General features: G+C 36.4%; 1 protein-coding gene across 1 annotated transcript in view; it reads right to left on the bottom strand.

Moving 5' to 3' along the window:
- Positions 1 to 20,981, bottom strand: part of LOC150075838 (protein Obscurin-like) — a 598,361-nt gene that overhangs the window by 351,258 nt on the left and 226,122 nt on the right. Inside the window, exons 25-27 of the mRNA XM_090387723.1 lie at positions 12,866 to 13,044; positions 9,812 to 9,917; positions 1,628 to 1,806 (exon numbers count right to left, since the gene is read on the bottom strand). Coding sequence (XP_090243849.1) covers positions 1,628 to 1,806; positions 9,812 to 9,917; positions 12,866 to 13,044 — 464 coding nt within the window. The remainder of the gene's footprint in view (positions 1 to 1,627; positions 1,807 to 9,811; positions 9,918 to 12,865; positions 13,045 to 20,981) is intronic.

Here is a 20,981-nt window from a genome sequence, read left to right as displayed (position 1 = left end):
CTTTTCAGGAAATCATAAAGAAAGTTGTCCAAAGAGCAAAAAGGTTCAGTGACAAACACATCAGTTAAGCAAATTTGGAATTGAGCTGTCAATGGATGTTGACTAGGTGATGCACATATTTGGATTGGTTCAGAAGCAAGTTGTGGAATAATAGAAACTAATTCAGAAGAAAAGTATCCATGAAAAGTATAGTAAAGGCATGCAGCAGAAACAGAATCACTACTTGGCATTTCTTATATTGTGTGTAATCAAGTCATAACTTGGTTTTCAGCTCCTACACTCAGGATGCTTACTGCCCACTGATGAGGAAACAGAAATCTCCGAAATGGAGAAATACAGGGAGTGGAACTCAACTGAATATATAAAATGATGCTTAAGCACTTCTATACATTGGCTATTAAAAGTAAAATTAAATTAACTAAAGTTAATTAAATAATTGATTTTATTTTTTATTTTGTTTAGTGTACAGTATAATACTTTTAAGGAATTAGATTTTTGAGAAATTGTAGCTGTTTGTGTAGAGCTCAATTTCCCGAACTTGAAAGTGAAAGGTAGTGTGCTACTATCAGCAAAATTATGGAAAGAATTTCTAGTCAATTGGAAGTAAGTGAAAGAAGAGAACTTTGGAGAAATCCAGCTTTAGATGAGGAGCTAAAAGATGAAGAACCATCACGCAGAGTGTACTGGTTAGAAAGGAAACTGCTACCCTATTTCAAAAAGTATAGAGTTTCCATTTTATTTCCACAAGATGAAAACTTGTTTAAAAGACCTTTTGCCAAACATAAACATAAGCAAAAATCTTAGAAATTCTGAAATCAACTGGCTTTCAGAATTTCTAAGATTTAGCTTCACCAAACTTTATTGTGGAATCAGACCACAGTTGCATAAGACAAGACAAGATATTACCAGTGTATTGACACTGACAGAATCCATATTGGTGACTATTTATCAGATGGAGGGTTTTAAAATAGTGTTAAGAGTTGGAGTTTAACTGATTTCTCCATTATCTTGGAAAGGTTGAAAAAGTGCAATAAGATAATAATTGGAAGGGAAGAATTTGTCATCCTTTTGGCTGGACCAAATTCCATGCAGAAGGAAAACATCAGTGACACCAAACAGTAATTAACTTTTGAAGCACAAGTTATAAGAACAAATATAAAACAAGTACCTGGAGAATTCTTGGCACTGAGTCTCTTTTGGATTCTTTTAATCTTTCTGTTAGAAAACTAAGGGAGGTACTAAATGGAATGTAACTGGCATGGCGGGGGGAGGAAGACCTACTGAGATCAATGCATGGGTTAGAAGAAAAGTGAGATGCTAATAAGCTAGCTTCATGTTTAGATAAAGAAACCATAGAACCATTTTGATGTAACAGAAGCAGAAATATGGATGGGCAGAAGTCGCAGCCAATGGCTTTAATGATTATATTTATGATTAACAAATATTTGACCCATTAGGAATTTCTATGAACTACCATGAAAAATTAGTTATGGTGGTGCACATCACAAATTCCCACCCACCAGTCCACACACACACACACACACACACACACACACACACACACACACACACACACACACACACACACACACACACACACACACACACACACACACACAGTACTTACCACTGACTGAAAGTATTCCACTAGTAGAATCCTTGCCTACTGAGTTAGCTGCTTCACAAGTATAGCTCCCTGACATATTGCACTTAACATCCTTCACTTTCAATGTGTATGTGCCATTTTCTTTGTCTGATAATATTTTATAGTTCTCACTCTCTGTGATCTCCATACTGTCAATATACCTGAAAGCAGAGGTGGAAAATCAACTTGGGGTATCAACTGGAATAAAGTATGAGTTCCAAGTCTACATACTGTTTTGCCTTTTTATGTCAAAAATTTAATAATGCTTAAAATTCCAACAGCGAACAAGATTAGAGAAATTTTAAATTTTTGGTGAGGCTTCCAATACTCTGATGTAATTAAACACTTAGCTTAAGCAGTGAACTGAATAGACACATGGTAAAGAACATCATTATTACTAAAAATCATTTTTGGCTTATAAAGCATTTTAAAAAATCCTCTAGATGCTACTTTCTACTCATTTGAAAGTAGATATTTCTAACTTACATTCTGGTGAGGCATCAATAACTGTTGAAATATGTTGAAGGAGATTTCAGAGAGAAATAGTCAAGATGAACTAAAAGTAGCAGAAATGAGTATCTAGTTGCACAGTTTGCCAAGTAAAATGGTAAGTAAAATGGTAAGTAAAATGGTCAAGTTAATTTTTTTTTTAATTTCATGCATTTTAAATATGTGACACAACAATGGAATGGAACAGCTAATAAAAAATTTATCTATAATGAATTTAAAGAAAAAGAAAATAGAGTGGGTGTTGTTACCACAGAAAGAAGGAAACAAAGTTTTTAACATATTCCCCTCCCACCAAATATTTAAGAGGAAGGAAGGAAGAAATATATGAAACTAAACTGTTGGTTAAAATATATAGAATATATAACAGATAAAAACTGATGAATGCAGCAGAGACTAAAATCACTAGAACAAAGATATTACCAAAATATTTTTGTTCTAGTGAAATATTAGCGAAAACAAAAATATTACCAATAACTCTTAACAGCAGAAATAACATAAAATGAAAGTACAGAAACCATGAAATAATAAAATTTTAAGTATAAAAGAGCAATAGCCAAAAATAGTAGTAGAAAGTAATAGTAGTAGTAATGGAGGCATGTGTTGCAAGAAAGCAAGTGTATGAGCTTATATAGTATCAGCCAAAAAAAAAAAAAAAAAAAAAAATTCCACACATCCATTCCCTGCTGGCTAAAGGCAAATTTCTGCCCATCTATTCTACAACTGTCTTTCCTTACTTTTAATTTACGCCCACTCAGGTTCGTAAACTGAGTAAGCAGAAGAATCCCATCAGAATTCAGTGTGTTCAACCCATTCAAGGCCTTATACATCTCAATCAGATCACCTCGCAGATGCCTAGTCTCCAGCCGCTACAATTTGCAGAAAAGCCTTTCTTGGTAAGAGGACCACTTCGTTTCCCTCACCAATCTTGTTTCCCTTCTCTGTACACACTCAAGTAACTCTATATCCTTCCTAAAATGAGGCCTCCAGACCTGTACTCAGTACATGGCCTGACCATTGCCTTATACAAAGGGATAATCACCTCCTTTTCCCCTACTAGCAAAATTCCTGTATATCATTGACAATACCCCATGTATTGACAATACCCCTGTATATCATTGACAAGACTTGCTCTGGCAGCCTGTCTGGATTGCTCAGGAAACTTCATATCTGACTGCACAAATATTCCCAGATCTTTTTCATTTTCTACCACTCTAAGTGTAGTACCAAACAGTTGGTATATTTCTCTGGGGTTATTTCTACCCATATGCAGTATTTTGCATTTGTGACCACATCATTGTATTCAATCAAATTTATCAGACAAGACTTTCCCCTTAACAAATCCATGCTGTTGTCTGAATTATTACCGTAGTCTTGTCTAAATGATCCTGCAATGCATCTTTAACCAGTAACTACATTATTTTCCCCAGAATGGAAGTTAAATTAACTAATCTGTAATTACTTATGTCATCCTTAGATCCTCTTGTGAATTGGGGATGCATTTGCACATCTCCAGTCTGTGGGAACTTCCCCTGAATCCAAGGATGCTCTCATAATTATGGCTAAGGGTTTGCTTACTTCCTTTGCCACCTCCTTTAATATAATTGGATAGATTTCATCCACCCCAGGTGCCTTTCTTATGTTTAACTTCAACGATTTCTCCTCCACTTTGCTCTCAGTTATTACAAAATCATTAAGCACCCTGTTACAGTTTGATAAACTTCTGGCATTTTCTTCCCTTAATAACTCCCCATGTGTGAATGTAGATGCAAAATACTCATTCAGATTATCAGCTGTCTGAGAAGAATCATCAACAGTCGAATCATTGATATCGTAGACCAATCTGATTCATCCTCTTCCTTCTAGAGTTTATATAAGTAAAGAACTCCTTGCTGTGTTTCTTTGCATCCTTTGTCAATGATTTCTCAAATCTGTCTTCGCTTGCCTAACCTCCTTTGTGACTTGATTACAGACTAGCTTATACGTAACATAATCTTCTGTGTCAACTGATAGTTCATATGCATCCCATGCATTTTCTTCTCTGCCATGAGTCTCATAGTTCATCTGACATCCATTTAGGCCTTAACCTTGAACAATATTTCTTATTCAGTATGAAAAGCCTAGTAGCTTCCACGATTAGTTCCTTGAATGCTTCCCACTTAGAATTTGCTGTTAGTAACATCATCAGTTGGTCCCACTGTACAGAATTTAAAAACTGTCTGAGACCGCTGTAGTCATCTTTACAAAATCAAAAAACTCTTCCCTTTACCCCAGATGATAATTATATCTTTAAGTAAATCCCACATCAGCGCACTGTGATTACTGCCATTTAGTGGTTCCTTTATCTGCAAATTCTTAATGTACGAATAATCACTGCCAATAACCAGATCAAGAGTATTACACTGTCTGGCTGTCTCTCAAATGTGCTGCTGCAGAAAACAATCATCCAATAAATCCACAAAAGTCTTGCTAGTGTGCAAGTGGCCAACTCACAAGTTCCAGTCAATATTTGGTAAGTTAAAATACCCCATTATAACACAATCTGATTTACTGGTCCATTCTATTTCTCTGTAAAATTGTTCATTGTATTCATTAGAGTCATTAGGCCTATAACACACTCCTACTCTCATTTTTGCTTTCCCCCGTGCTTATGTCACACCAACTGACACACACTGACTCTTATGTCACACCAAACTGACTCATCTGCGTCAACTGGACTCCTCCTTAGATTTTACGTTTTTCTTAATTAACAGCATAACCCCTCCTTCCTTCCTACCCTGTCTGTCCTTTCTGTACACATTGTACTCCCCAAATTCCAATTCTGCACTGGTTATATCTGTGTGACACCATGTCTCTGATATCTCAACAATATCTGCCTTTGATGTTTTGACCAGCACTTCAAATTCATCAAATTTATTTACTATACTTATAGCAATGGTGTATATGCAAGTATATGTGCACCTATTCTTATTCTTAGTTACCCTAACACAGCCCATGTATTTATTTGTTTCTTGATGGCTCCCACCAGTCTCTAAATCCCCCAGCACCCTGCCCTCCAGGCTGCTGCTCATTCTAATAGAAGCGGTGCAAGAATCACTTTCACCTCTGCCTGCAGCTACTATTAACCTTTTGGTCTGTGAATCCCACGAGCTAGCAGTTTTACAACCCACCTAATGCTGCTTCGATAGCATCAGAAAACACTCTTGCATCCCTTCTATTTAGGTGTATCCTATCCCTATAGAAGCAGCTTTCTCTTCAGTAAGGTGCTAGATCTATAAATGAACAAATAGTTCAAAACAGTCCAAAAATCTATGCAAAAATCTAATTTAAATGGCTACAGCTTTTATACTGTTAAAATGTTAAGGAAGCAAAAGATATCATAATAAATACCAAACTAGGAAATCACCACATCATAACAATATTCTCTCAGATATGCCAGAAAAGCTGTACTTGCTACCTAGGAGTCTAAAACGCTGATGGAACTGATATTCGGGTGACACTCAAGTCGAGTGGACCCAATTTTGGTGAAGTCTGAATGGTCTGTGACAACCATATCCTCTGCTTGCACCTTCACAATGTTGGGACTGTTAGTAATCCTGGGTATAACCCCCATGCACAAGCACACTGTGCTTGTGCATGGGGTTGTAATGTAAGCAGGCCAATGTAAGCAGGGGTTGAGGTGTGGCGTCCACACCACACAGGGGAATGCCGCCCCTCTGTGTTAACAGGCAATACTAAGTGGTAGCTGACTCTCATCAACCAGTGCAATATCACCACTTTGCTTATTGGAGGCTTGAAGTGGTGGAACCCATGCTTAGTCTCCAGAGCTAAGTTCCGGTCAAACCTTCCCCATATCTTCCATCGTGCAGTATGACTGATGTCTTTTGAGGTTATGATGGACATCATGGCAAAATCCAATTTCCTTACATTTTGAGGGTATTCGCAGGCTGGCTGCTAATTAGTACACCAGACCGAACCTATTGGTAACTCTTTAGGCGGCTTCCGGATCAGTAACTAAATCTACCTAATCAATATGCAACTAGCTCTATCTGGTGAATCATCATGTATATATGATGATTCACCAGATAGCACGGCGTGCAAAGATGCTTTGATTGATCGGCATGAAACAAGAGGAACATTATAAATTTATTTAAAATAAAATAATGAAAAAATGTATAAGAAAACAATTTTAGGGGGCCCTGGGCAGTTGCCTAGTCTGCCTAGGCCCTTGGAGTAAGTGGCACCTCCATAGCCAGGTGGGCAGGAGCAGTAGTGCGTAGAACATACTTCTTGATTAGACTGGGGTTCGAGCCCATGATTACCAAATACGGAGGATGCAGAAAGGTCAGGGAATGACCACCGCATATCCCCGGAGCAATATGGCCTTATTTGCTAATGCTCCTAAAAACCAAATAATAACAACAGCCCTTGGAGTAAGCTTGTCTGTGAAAGATCTAAACCTCCCAAACACTTCCTAGTTCATTTCATAAATATATATGGTCTCAATTCTAATCTCAATGATGTCCACTTCCACTTGTAGTCTGCCAAACCTCACGTACTTTTTCTCACAGAGCCTCAGTTATCGGTTGATTCAACTAATGCTCATCTCAGTTGCCCAAATTATTCGCTGTATGATTCTTTCACCTCAATGGTGATACTTGTGCATATGTCCATTCTGATATTCCCTGTCAGAGACTTGGTAATTTGGAATCTCCTCTTTTTTATCTTCTCTGGCTTAACCCCAAGGGCTCACATCTGGTGAGTATGGGCTTGGCAAATTGAGGGTCCTGACCTGGATATCATCATTTCTCTCTTTCTTGGCAATTCCTTTCTACTTCTCTCTCTCTCTCTCTTTCTCTCTGTCTCTCTCTCTCTGGATAACTCGGGAATTTTTTTTTTTTTGGCAGGTGCAGCATAAGCCTCAGGCTTCCTTGCACCATATGGCTAATAATAATAATAATAATAGAGCAAAGCTGTAGGTGAATATAAAATAATTCTGAATACTAAGCTGAAAGTGAGCAAATTTAACCAGAGTGAACTTTTCTATCAGAGTAACGGCTATAGAGCAGCAAAGATAGCACAAAGCAGATTATTTCAATACTACTCTATATGTAACTCATAAAATAAACAGGAACTATGTATTCCATATATTTTATGTATTTAATTTTGCATTCCATATATTTTTCCCTACAGATTACTTTCACATATTTCTTCCTTACTTCATATCTGTCTTGTGAGTTATATGTATAGTATTTGAATAAGTTGCTTTACACTATCTCTGCAGTCAAAAGTAGACACATGATCTGCATATACTTTTGATTCCAGATACCACTAAGCAAAGTATATGCTTTATTTTTCAGATTTTCCTATAGAATTTCCTCTTACTTAAAGAAATATTAAAATTTTCCTGGTGTTTACTATAACTTGCCAATATTACAATGAAGCAGCTATGAATAGTTACTTATACTTTGTTCTTATACTTATACTTTGATTCAATGGCACAATGGAAAGAGTAGTGGGAAACAACTACAGAGTTCCAGCTACACCATATGTTTTGTGCTGCTCAAATCGCATCTGACTCCAACCTCCCATGCAAGAGCTGGACAACATTTTATAGGATACACACACAAATTATGGTCAATGTGCAAACTCACTATTTAAATGGAATGAATCACCTTCTCCACAATGCAATTGTAGTGCTTCTAGACAGAAAATTCATGACATTTAAATGACTGCAAGCTGCATGCCTACTGTGGTGACTAACATGTTTTAATCAACTTTTATGTTATAGCTTATATTTTAGTTTAAATTTTAAATTTGTATATGCTCATACATTATACATCTTATTTAGCATTATTCATCATTATTTAACATATGGCTTATACATCTTATAAGATGTATAAGCCATATGTTAAATAAACAAATAAGTTACTTATAATTACTAGTAATAAGAAACTATTTACTTCTTCACTGGTTACTTTTTCTTTCACCACCATAAAACAAATTATTTGCAAAAGTTATGGTTAAAATTATTTTTATTTACTTTTTCTGATAAATTTGGAAATGAGATAATTATCAATAGTAAAACTGAGCCACCTCAAATACCAATTTTCCACTGTGGATTAAAACATATTTTCAATTTCCTTTACAAAAATTTTATTGCTGAATGAAGTAAGCTGAACATAGAGATAAAAAACATTTTGGCAGGCAATAAATCAAAAGGCTGACTTTTAGTCCAATATGCCAATGTATCACACCTCAATAAAAGAGAATAAGCTACTTTTTATTCATTATTTTTATAACCAGTCAGATTACAAAAATTAGATTAAGGTTGTAAAGGAGCATTTCCAGAAAAATTACTACCCTGGTTAGGATGGTATGCACATGTTCATTCTTGGTATGTCAAATCTGATTAGCAATTTACACTCTGAATTTAGAGTACAAAAAATATTAAACTTACATCATTTTGAAGGGATAAAAGAAAGGGAGGGAGGGAGAGAGTGAGGGAAGGCAGATGACATATTGGCTTTTTTTAATAATCTTTGTACAAATGCAATGGAAAAGTCTGGTGAAATTCAACAGTTCCTCTTGATATTTCTAAGTATTTGATCATGTTTGGCATGAACACCTTCTAAACAAGCTCCCACCTTATGGCCTATTGACTGTTTTTTTTCCTGCAATTAGGTATCCAGTTTTCTCTCTGAACATTCACTTTAAGTGTGGTAGACTCTTGTCTTCTAACTTCTCCAATAATACTGGTGATCCTCCCCACATGGTTCAACTCTTTCTCCCATACTTTTCCTCCCATATAGTAATGATCTTCTTCCCCTGAATTGAAATCCTATCCATAGTCAAATTCATGATAATGCTCATGATAACACATTACATTCCACCTTCCAGTTTGAGAAACCTTACTCTACACAAACAGCTGAACTTTTTGAATATCCACCACCAATTCCTTAAATGCTGATCTCCAGGTAATTTCCAATGGGCAAAAGAAAACTTTGTTAACTTCAATCTTCTAAAACTCAATCTTGTCTTATTTCTCTCAAAAAAACTGAGCCTACTGCTCCTATACTCACCTTCAATAATACTCTGATTCTCAGACTAAATTACACATCTCTATTATGGATTATCCTCACTTCTAATCTCTCTCGTGGCATAAGCACATCACAAATATTTCTCCCTCTCCATCAAAAAAAAACAACAAAAAAACTGGATTTTCTTTTATACTCTTGGCCTTTACCTCTAAACAAAACAACTATTTACTCTGTACAAAACCTCAGAGATATTACATTCAATTCAAAAGATAACAGTAAAGTTAATTAATGACCACTCTCTCACAAAGTCTCTTCATTCTCTGTCTCAAAGACATTTAGTTTCTGCCACATACCTTTTCTATAGATACTTACATGGGTTCTATTCTTCTGAACTAGCATCTGTAATTATCTTTGCTCTCTTCCAAACCAGTCTGAATATTTCTCTGACACACACACACACACACACACACACACACACACACACACACACACACACACACACACACACACACACACACACACACACACACACACACACACACACACACAAAGTAGTATAGGGAGCAAAGGAATATATCAGAAATAAATGATCAGAAAATAATTAGGTACTTATATTTACCATTTTAAAGTTGGCTGTGGCTCACCCATAGCTTTTACTGTAAATTCAACATTCTCTCCCTCTTTGGCACTTACATCATTAAGCTTCTGACTAAATGATGGCCTTGCTAATGAAAAAAAAAGGAAAATTAAATATAACTTAATGCTAAAAACATTAGTAGTTGACATTTATATACTACTGTGGGAAAATTTTTGGTAGCATTAGGAAGCAGCATAGTTGCCCATGTTAATCAAACTGACATGATGATATTACTGAATGGCGAAATGATAATGAAATTGCATGATGTGTGCCTCTTACTGGTTGCCCCTAATCATGAATGACAGCTACTGTTATTCAAATGGTATGCCATATAAACTTTGAAAAACAAGCATTTTTTTAAATACTTAAGACAGTAATGCAGTTGCTTGTTTCAAAATTTTTCTAACATGAACAAATGTAATTTAATAAAACCACCGTATAGAGTTAGATTTAAAAAAAAACTCACTAATATATTACAAGGGGGATGAAATAAAGTTTTATTTCTAATATGCAGTTATAAAAAGACATTGCACTCACTTGGTAGTATAATATTCCATATAGCACAGTGTGATGTCACTGCTTTTTTATTTCTCCAACATAATTTCCTAACATTACAAAATTTCCCTAACATACTGTAATCTAGCATAAGGAAATCACTGCATGCAGTTAAGTTCTGAAAATTCATTAGAAGGTCACAGATATAAGACAAGTTTTTATTTCTAAATAAGACACTGCATTCTCTCTTTCTCAGCAGCTTAATGTTCTATAAAACAGTTATATCATTATCCTATGCTTCCTTGTGTGCGTGCGAATTTCTTAATTTTGGGCTTTCCACTTTGAAAATGTCTTTGAGTTAGCCTTAATGCAACAAAATTACTGTGTGTGTGTGTGTGTTTCAGTTAAGGAAACTAAATGAAGTATTAAATGAGGATAAGAAATTTTTTTCTTTTTAAATGCATTACTTGGCAGTGTAATGTTCCATAAAATAATCAAATGCCATTGTCCTATACTTTAGCAACTTTCTTTTGATGCATTTGTAATCACCACAAACCATGATAAATCCATGGGAAAGTTTATCAAAGTGCTTATCTAGTTGACAAGCACTTGCCTCAAAACGTGCCCAAAAACAAACACACAAAATATTAAAATATAATTTATTTAAACACATTATTTACAATATTGATTATTCAAATACCTTAAAAGGTATTTGAATAATCAATGAAGACATTTATGGAGATGCATATTTTCTGAAGTTGCATTAAATTCAATGTGCTTTTAATTTATACTAGATTCACATTCTAAGTTTTAATAGACATATTTTAAGATTTATTTTGTATAGTTTAACAGCTGTTTTCAGTCATAATTAGGAGCAGCCAACGAGAGCCATACATCATGCAATTTCATTATAACTGCCCACCCAATAATACCAAAGCATCAGTTTGACTGATACCATTATCTGGGTGAAACCAAATAATGTATCAGTTTTTTTGCTGCTTCCTAACCAGCAAAATATTGATTCCACTGAAAGTTTTCCATGGTAGTACAAAATTAAAATTAAACCCTGACAAAAAATAAGTTAAAAGAGCTTTTTGATTCAATAAATTTGATTACTACATGTATAAACACAAATGCACATTAATAAAACTAAATAAGATACTATGATATAAATATGATTAAATCTGGATAAGGCAGTCTGTAGGATTATAAACTTAATATTATAAATAAAGTAATTTGAAGTTATTATTGAAATTAGAAAATGAAGTTAAAATTAAAAATAGTAAGTGGAGTGAAACAAAAGTAGGAATGTGCAATGAAAATCATTCCACAAATTAAACCAATCTGAAATCAAAATGTTCAAAACAGCCCTCAATGTGAATAAGAGAAGACTGCTCAAGTATAACCTTATGTTACTTACTATAATATGCAAAATTTCTTAATATGGTAGGTGCACAAAAAAGTTAATTGCAAGGTTTAAAACATGCAAGGCTTAAAACATAAAAATTTTGCATGTTTTAAAGAAAAATTGTATTAATTCAAGGAATAGTAGAATGTTAATCTGTTAGTGCATCACATAACAGCAGGACAATATACATGATGCATTTGCTATATATACAGAATGACATTTATTACAATAATAAAAGACAACCCATAACTGATAGGGTGGGACAAACCCAAAATGATTGCTGTCTGCTAGAAAGCAGGCTCAGCATAAACTCACACAACAGTATCATGGCAGTTGAAATGCCATTAATAGCATAATGTCATTAATGGTTCTGCAAGTGCATAGCTAGCCATGAGAATGTATCTGCAAGATCTCAAGGTCATGCAGATACAGATACAGCATACACCCTGGATTTCACATAATTCCAAAGAAAAATGTCAAGAGGCATCAAGTTCTGTGTCCGAGGTACCATGGAAAAGAGCCAAAAGGGCTAATCCACTGCTGTTCAAAGTTCATTAAAGCTCTCAATTAACCAATGATGTCCCAACCCCAAATGTGTATTTCATTTAAGTTATAGAGTTAATGCTGCTCAAATGCTCATGCAGGTGCACACATGCATACACAAACACAAAATTTCAACAGAAGCATATATTGAAACAATTTCATTTCCAGCTTTCAAAAGTAGGTATATAATAGAAGTCTACTTGGGTAAGTAACACGAGCTTACTTACTGTGGTAGGTATTATTCTTACTTAAAAAGAGTTAACTGCAAGACACACAAGATCCAAAATCTGATGTGTCTTGCATTTCAAAAAATTTTTTTTTTTTTCATTCATAAAATCACTATTTCATTGAAAACAGAAATTTCATGGGAACTGTCCTGTTTTCATTGTGTCTAATAACCTGCTTTTTCACAATATGTCAATAAAATTGCATGTTGCAATAAGAAAAATGAATAGATAAATGCATACAGAAAAAGTATTTGGATATTACATTTGTTCAAATCACACAAAGATTTATTATCATTATTACAATAAATTATTTTTTATGCAAATAATGTTTATAAAACATTATTTTAAAGTATATCTACATACCAGATACCTTTAGCTTTCCTGCTGTAGATGCAGTGCCAAATTCATTTGTTATCTTACATGTATATGTGCCTTCATCTTTCTTTGTAAGTTTTTCAATGGTCAACTTATAGGAATCTGTTTCTTCTTCTACCATTTTAACATGTTTATCATCAGCTTTTACCTCTGAATTATCTTTTAACCTAAAATTATTTTAAAGAATTAAAGTTGCTAATAAAGAATAGAAATGGATTTAATAATTTAATTTCTGTAATTAAGTTTTCACTTTTATTGATTTATTCACATTACATAAAACCAAAACAATGATGTTCAAAAATTTACTGATAATATTTCAAGTTATAACTCTTTTTTTCTTTTTTTTTTTTGGTTCTTGTGAAGTGCACAAGCATTAAGAAAACCACAAATGCAGTAATCAAGATGAAGCCTAGCCTAACCAAAAATTGCTGTATGCAATTTTGCTAGTGTGAATTGGAAAAGTGAATTGGAATGAAGGTAGCAGGTGGCATCTCTTCATACTGCCTTGTTACAGTCCCTACAACCCTACAGTTTGCAACAGTTTCTTTAAGATAATATAAAAGTGTTTAATTTTGTAAATCAAACCACACCACATTTGATATCATAAGTTCAGAGGGCCATTCCTGAAAAATGTTATTTCAATGTGGGTCCATTTCTTAATGGTTTTGGAATATATGTAGTATACTCAAAACATACCCAGAATCACACTCTAGTATTTAAATGGTTTCTGCTATGGTCATAAGGTTTTGTGGGGCACTGGTGCATATGCAAGCTAAGTGGGAATTGGCTTAGTCACTTCACTCATGTATCACAGCTGACTGATTTCGAAACATCACAGTTTGAACAACATGCTAACATAAAGTTCTTTAAATTTGAGAAAAGTGCTATAGAGATTCTGCAAGCATTATAGAAAGTTTATGGAGATGATACTTTGAAGAATACAGTAGTTTATGAGTGGTTTAATTCAGTTTGTTTTATTAGCATTAGTAAAGGCATACGATGCAAGAAAGCAAGCTTATGCAGCATCAGCCAAAAAAAAAAATGCTCTGATTTCACCCCTCTGTTCATTCCAAATACCTGTCCAGCTCAGCCTTAAATTTATTTAGGCTATCAACTTCCACAACAAAAGATGGAAGCCTGTTCCACCAATCAACTACTGCTAGCTAAAGGCAAACTTCCACACATCTATCCTACAACTGGCTTTCCTCAATTTGAATTTATGCCCTCTCAGGCGATTATTCTGAGCAAGAGGAAGAATCCCATCAGCACTGAGCATGCTCAAACCATTCAAGGCTTTATACACCTAAATTTTTTTTCACTGTTGAAAAAAAGCCGTGAATTAGGGTTGAACTTGAAAGTGTCTGCAATTCTGCCCAGACACGATAGGAGGGAGTATATGATGAGAGCCTTGTCGATCAATTCGGCCCTGGAGGGATTGTGCAAGGCTCAAGGGGTAGAATTTTTTTCAGCCTGGACTGTACTTGTTAACAGGAGAGATTGCTTCTACAGGGATGGGATACACTTAAATAGAAAAGGTGCAAGAATTTTTGCTGATGCTGTCGAGGCAGTGTTAGGTGGGTCGGAAAACTGCTAGTTGGGGGGGATACAAGGACTAATAGATTAACAGTAGCCAGTGGCAGAGGTGGAAGTGATTCTTGCACTGCTTCTATTGAAAAGAGCAGAAGTCTGAAAAACAAGATGCAGGATATTTTAGAGACTGCTGGTAGTCATTGCGGTACAAGTAAACACATGGGTTGTGTTAGGGTAGCTAAGAATAGAAACAGGTGCATGTATACCTGTGTGTACACCAATGCTAGGAGTTTGGTAAATAAATTTGATGAATTTGAGGTATTGCTCAAAACATCAAAGGCAGATATTGTTGGGATATCAGAGACGTGGTGTCACACAAATATAAGTAATGCGGAACTGGAATTTGGGGAATACAATGTGTATAGAAAGGATAGACAGGACAGGAGGGGAGGAGGGGTTATGCTATTAATTAAGAAACACATAAAGTCCAAGGAAGTGAACCCAGTCGACATCGATGGACAGGGCAGTGTCGAGTCAGTTTGGTGTGACATAAGCATAGGGAAATCAAAATTGAGAGTAGGAGTGTGCTATAGGCCTAATGACTCTGATGAGTATAATAAGATATTGTACAGGGAAATAGAGTGGGCCAGTAAATCAGAGAGTCTTATAATGGGGGACTTTAATTTCCCAGATATTGACTGGAATTTGTGGGTTGGTCACTCGCACACTAGCAAGGCTTTTGTGGATTTATTGGATGATTGTTTTCTACAACAGCATGTTCGTGAGGCAACAAGAGGGAGCAATACTCTTGATCTGATTATCAGTAGTGATTCTTCATGCATTAAGAATCTGCAGATAAATGAACCACTAGGTGGCAGTGATCACAGTGTGCTGAAGTGGGATTTACTCAAGGAGGTAACTACCATCAGAGGTAAAGGGAAGGGTTTTTGTTTTCGTAAAGGCGACTATGATGGTCTGAGACAGTATTTAAATTCTATACAGTGGGACCAACTGATGATGTTACCAACAGCAAACTCAAAATGGGAAGCATTCAAGGAACTAATCTTGGAGGCTACCAGGCTTTACATACCAACTAAGAAATATTGTTCAAGGTTTAGGCCTAAATGGTTGTCAGATGAACTAATGAGACATGTGGCAGAGAAGAAAAATGCATGGGATACATACAAATTAATGGGCGACATGGAAGCCTATGATAGATATAAGTTGGTCTGTAACCAAGTCACAAAGGAGATTAGGCAGGCAAAGGCAGACTATGAAAAATGCTTGGCAAAGGATGCAAAGAAAAACAGAAAAGAGTTCTTTACATACTTGAACTCGAAAAGGAAAGGGATGAATCAGATTGGTCCACTGGATATTGATGATTCAACAGTTGAGGATCCTGCTCAGGTGGCTAACAATCTAAACGAGTATTTTGCATCTACATTCACGCATGAGGAGTTATTCAGGAAGGAGAATGATGTAGGTAAAGTAAACATTGGCAGTGAGCTGGATGATTTTGTAATAACTGAGAGGAAAGTGGAGGAGAGATTGTTGAGGATAAACATAAAAAAGGCACCTGGGGTGGATGGGATCTATCCAGTTATATTAAAGGAGGCAGCAAAGGAAGTATGCAAACCCCTAGCCATAATTATGAGAGCTTCTTTGGACTCAGGGGAGGTACCCATAGACTGGAGATGTGCAAATGTAACCCCAATTCACAAAGGAGGATCAAAGGCTGACACAAGTAATTATAGACCTGTTAGTTTAACTTCTGTTCCAGGTAAATTAATGGAGGCACTGGTTAAAGAAGCACTGCAGGATCATCTAGACAAGAATTCAGTTATAGCTCAGACGCAGCATGGTTTTGTTAAGGGCAGGTCTTGCCTGACCAATTTGATTGGATACTATGATGTAGTCACAAAAGAACTGGATGCAGGGAATAACTTTGATATTATATATTTGGATCTTAGAAAGGCTTTTGATACTGTTGCACATGGAAGACTGCTGCACAAATTGGAGCAGTGTGGCATTGGAGGCAAATTGCTGCTATGGATAAGGGGATGGTTGAGTGGCAGAAGACAGAGAGTGGTAATCAATGGACACTGCTCAACGTGGACTAATGTTATTAGTGGAGTTCCTCAAGGTTCAGTGTTGGGTCCGTTGTTGTTTTCGGTGTTTATGAATGATATTGATGATGAGATATCAAGTTTAATGTCCAAGTTTGCAGATGATACAAAGGTTGGCAGGGTCGTTAAGGACAATACTGACGCTATGCTGCTGCAACAGGATCTGGAAAGGTTGAACAGATGGGCTGAGAGGTGGCAAATGAGGTTTACCATCGACAAATGTAAAGTGCTGCATATGGGAAACAGTAACCCCAGAGCAACGTATCAACTCTGCGGTACTACACTGACAGTGGTGGAGAATGAAAAGGACCTGGGGGTAATTGTGCAGGCAGATATGAAGTTCTCTGAGCAGTGCAGACGAGCTGCAAGAGTAGCTCATGGTGTCTTGTCAATGATATACAGGAATTTTTCTAGCAGGGATAAGGAGGTGATTATTCCCTTGTATAAGGCAATGGTAAGGCCACATCTTGAGTACTGTATACAGGTCTGGAGGCCTCATTTCAAGAAGGATGTAGAGCTGCTGGAACGGGTACAGAGAAGGGCAACAAGATTAGTAAATGGAACTAAGGGTTGCTCTTACGAAGAAAGGCTTAAGTTTTGCAAATTAAAGAGTTAGGAGACTAGGCACCGGCGAGGTGATCTGATAGAGGTGTATAAGGCTTTGAATGGTTTGAGCATGCTCAATGCCAATGGGATTCTTCATCTTTCTCAGAATAATCACCTCAGAGGGCATAAATTCAAATTGAGGAAGGACGGATGTCGGATAGATGTGCGGAAATTTGCCTTTGGCCAGCGGGTGGTTGGTTGGTGGAACCGACTTCCATCACTTGTTGTTGAAGTTGATAGCCTAAACAAATTTAAAGCTCAACTGGACAGGTATTTCGAACGAACGGAGGGGTGAAATTGGAGTGGGTTTTTTTTTTTTTTTTTTTTTTGGCTGATGCTGAATAAGCTTGCTTTCTTGCATCATATGCCTCTGCTAATGCTAATGCTAATGCTAATGCTAAATCAGATCACCTCGCAGGTGCCTAGTATCCAGACACTGTAATTTGCAAAACTTAAGCCTTTCTTTGTAAGAGTAACCCTTTATTTCATTCACTAATCTTGTTGCTGTTCTCTGTACTCGTTCCAACAGATCTACATCCTTAAAATGAGGTCTCCAGACCTGTACACAGTACACAAGGTATGACGACCATTGCCTTATACAAGGAAATAATCATCTCCTTATCCCTGCTAGAAAAATTCCTGTATATTAACAAGACACCAGGAGCTACTCTTGCAGACCATCTGCACTGCTCAGAAAACTTCATATCTGCCTGCCCAATTACCCCCCCAGGTCCTTTTCACTCTCTACCACTGTCAGTGTAGTACCACACGGTTGATATGTTACTCTGGGGTTACTGCTTCCCATATGCAGTACTTTACATTTGTTAAAGTTAAACTTCAGTTGCCACCTCTCAGCCCATCTGCTCAACTTTTCTAGATCCTGTTGCAGCAGCGTACAGCCATTAGTGTCATTAACAGCACTGCTGACCTTCGTATTGTCTGCAAACTTGGACATTAAGCCGGATATACCATCATCAATATCATTAATGAATACAGAAAACAACAATGGACCTAATACTGAATCCTGGCGACTCCACTAATAACATTAGTCCACGAAGAGCAATGTCCATTGATTACCACTCTCTGTCTTCTCTCACAAAACCATCCCTTTATCCATAGCAGCAATTTGCCTCCAATGCCATTCTGCTCCAATTTGTACAGTAGTCTTCCATGTGCAACAGTGTCAAAAACTTTCCTGAAATCCAAGTATATGATATCAAAATTATTCTTTATATCCAGTTCCTTTGTGACTACAACATAGTATCGAATCAAACTGGTCAGACAAGACTTCCCCTTAACAAACCCATGCTGTGTCTGAGCTATAACTGAAGTCTTGTCTAGATGATCCTGCAATGTTTCTTTAACCAGTGACTCCATTAATTTCCCTGGAACAGAAGTTAAACTAACAGGTCTGTAATTACATGTGTCTCCCTTTGATCCTCCTTTGTGGATTGGGGTCACATTTGCACATCTCCAGTCCATGGGTACCTGCCTTGAGCCCAAGGAAACTCTCATAATTATGGTAAGGGTTTGCTTCCTTCCTTTGCTGCCTCTTTTAATATAACTGGATAGACTCCATCCACCCCAGGTTCCTTTCTTATGTTTATCTTCAACAATTTCTCATCCACTTTACTCTTAGTTATTACAAAATCATCTAGCTCACTACTAGAGTTTAATTCACCTCTGGCATTCCCCTCCCTGAATAACTCCTCATGTGTGAATGTAGATGCAAAATACTCATTTAGTTTGTTAGCTACCTGAGCAGGATGATCAACAGTTGAACCATCGATATCAAGTGGACCAATCTGATTCATCCCCTTCCTTCTAGAGTTTGCATAAGTAAAGAACTCTTTGCTGTTTTTCTTTGCATGCTTTGCCACAAAGGCAGATGTCTTGCAATCTGCCTTTGCCTGCCTAACCTCCTTTGTGACTTGAAACAAGAGGAACATTATAAATTTATTTAAAATAAAATAATGAAAAAATGTATAAGAAAACAATTTTAGGGGGCCCTGGGCAGTTGCCTAGTCTGCCTAGGCCCTTGGAGTAAGTGGCACCTCCATAGCCAGGTGGGCAGGAGCAGTAGTGCGTAGAACATACTTCTTGATTAGACTGGGGTTCGAGCCCATGATTACCAAATACGGAGGATGCAGAAAGGTCAGGGAATGACCACCGCATATCCCCGGAGCAATATGGCCTTATTTGCTAATGCTCCTAAAAACCAAATAATAACAACAGCCCTTGGAGTAAGCTTGTCTGTGAAAGATCTAAACCTCCCAAACACTTCCTAGTTCATTTCATAAATATATATGGTCTCAATTCTAATCTCAATGATGTCCACTTCCACTTGTAGTCTGCCAAACCTCACGTACTTTTTCTCACAGAGCCTCAGTTATCGGTTGATTCAACTAATGCTCATCTCAGTTGCCCAAATTATTCGCTGTATGATTCTTTCACCTCAATGGTGATACTTGTGCATATGTCCATTCTGATATTCCCTGTCAGAGACTTGGTAATTTGGAATCTCCTCTTTTTTATCTTCTCTGGCTTAACCCCAAGGGCTCACATCTGGTGAGTATGGGCTTGGCAAATTGAGGGTCCTGACCTGGATATCATCATTTCTCTCTTTCTTGGCAATTCCTTTCTACTTCTCTCTCTCTCTCTCTTTCTCTCTGTCTCTCTCTCTCTGGATAACTCGGGAATTTTTTTTTTTTTGGCAGGTGCAGCATAAGCCTCAGGCTTCCTTGCACCATATGGCTAATAATAATAATAATAATAGAGCAAAGCTGTAGGTGAATATAAAATAATTCTGAATACTAAGCTGAAAGTGAGCAAATTTAACCAGAGTGAACTTTTCTATCAGAGTAACGGCTATAGAGCAGCAAAGATAGCACAAAGCAGATTATTTCAATACTACTCTATATGTAACTCATAAAATAAACAGGAACTATGTATTCCATATATTTTATGTATTTAATTTTGCATTCCATATATTTTTCCCTACAGATTACTTTCACATATTTCTTCCTTACTTCATATCTGTCTTGTGAGTTATATGTATAGTATTTGAATAAGTTGCTTTACACTATCTCTGCAGTCAAAAGTAGACACATGATCTGCATATACTTTTGATTCCAGATACCACTAAGCAAAGTATATGCTTTATTTTTCAGATTTTCCTATAGAATTTCCTCTTACTTAAAGAAATATTAAAATTTTCCTGGTGTTTACTATAACTTGCCAATATTACAATGAAGCAGCTATGAATAGTTACTTATACTTTGTTCTTATACTTATACTTTGATTCAATGGCACAATGGAAAGAGTAGTGGGAAACAACTACAGAGTTCCAGCTACACCATATGTTTTGTGCTGCTCAAATCGCATCTGACTCCAACCTCCCATGCAAGAGCTGGACAACATTTTATAGGATACACACACAAATTATGGTCAATGTGCAAACTCACTATTTAAATGGAATGAATCACCTTCTCCACAATGCAATTGTAGTGCTTCTAGACAGAAAATTCATGACATTTAAATGACTGCAAGCTGCATGCCTACTGTGGTGACTAACATGTTTTAATCAACTTTTATGTTATAGCTTATATTTTAGTTTAAATTTTAAATTTGTATATGCTCATACATTATACATCTTATTTATCAACAGTTGAACCATCGATATCAAGTGGACCAATCTGATTCATCCCCTTCCTTCTAGAGTTTGCATAAGTAAAGAACTCTTTGCTGTTTTTCTTTGCATGCTTTGCCACAAAGGCAGATGTCTTGCAATCTGCCTTTGCCTGCCTAACCTCCTTTGTGACTTGGTTTCTGTGTCACCTGTT

This window comes from Mastigoproctus giganteus, chromosome 13 (genome assembly GCF_048544385.1).
Source record: "Mastigoproctus giganteus isolate SK-2022 chromosome 13, ASM4854438v1, whole genome shotgun sequence".
NCBI classification, from domain to species: domain Eukaryota; kingdom Metazoa; phylum Arthropoda; class Arachnida; order Uropygi; family Thelyphonidae; genus Mastigoproctus; species Mastigoproctus giganteus.
The sequence above is the reverse complement of the archived record's forward strand: the minus strand, read 5'-3'. Positions and strand labels throughout refer to the sequence as shown.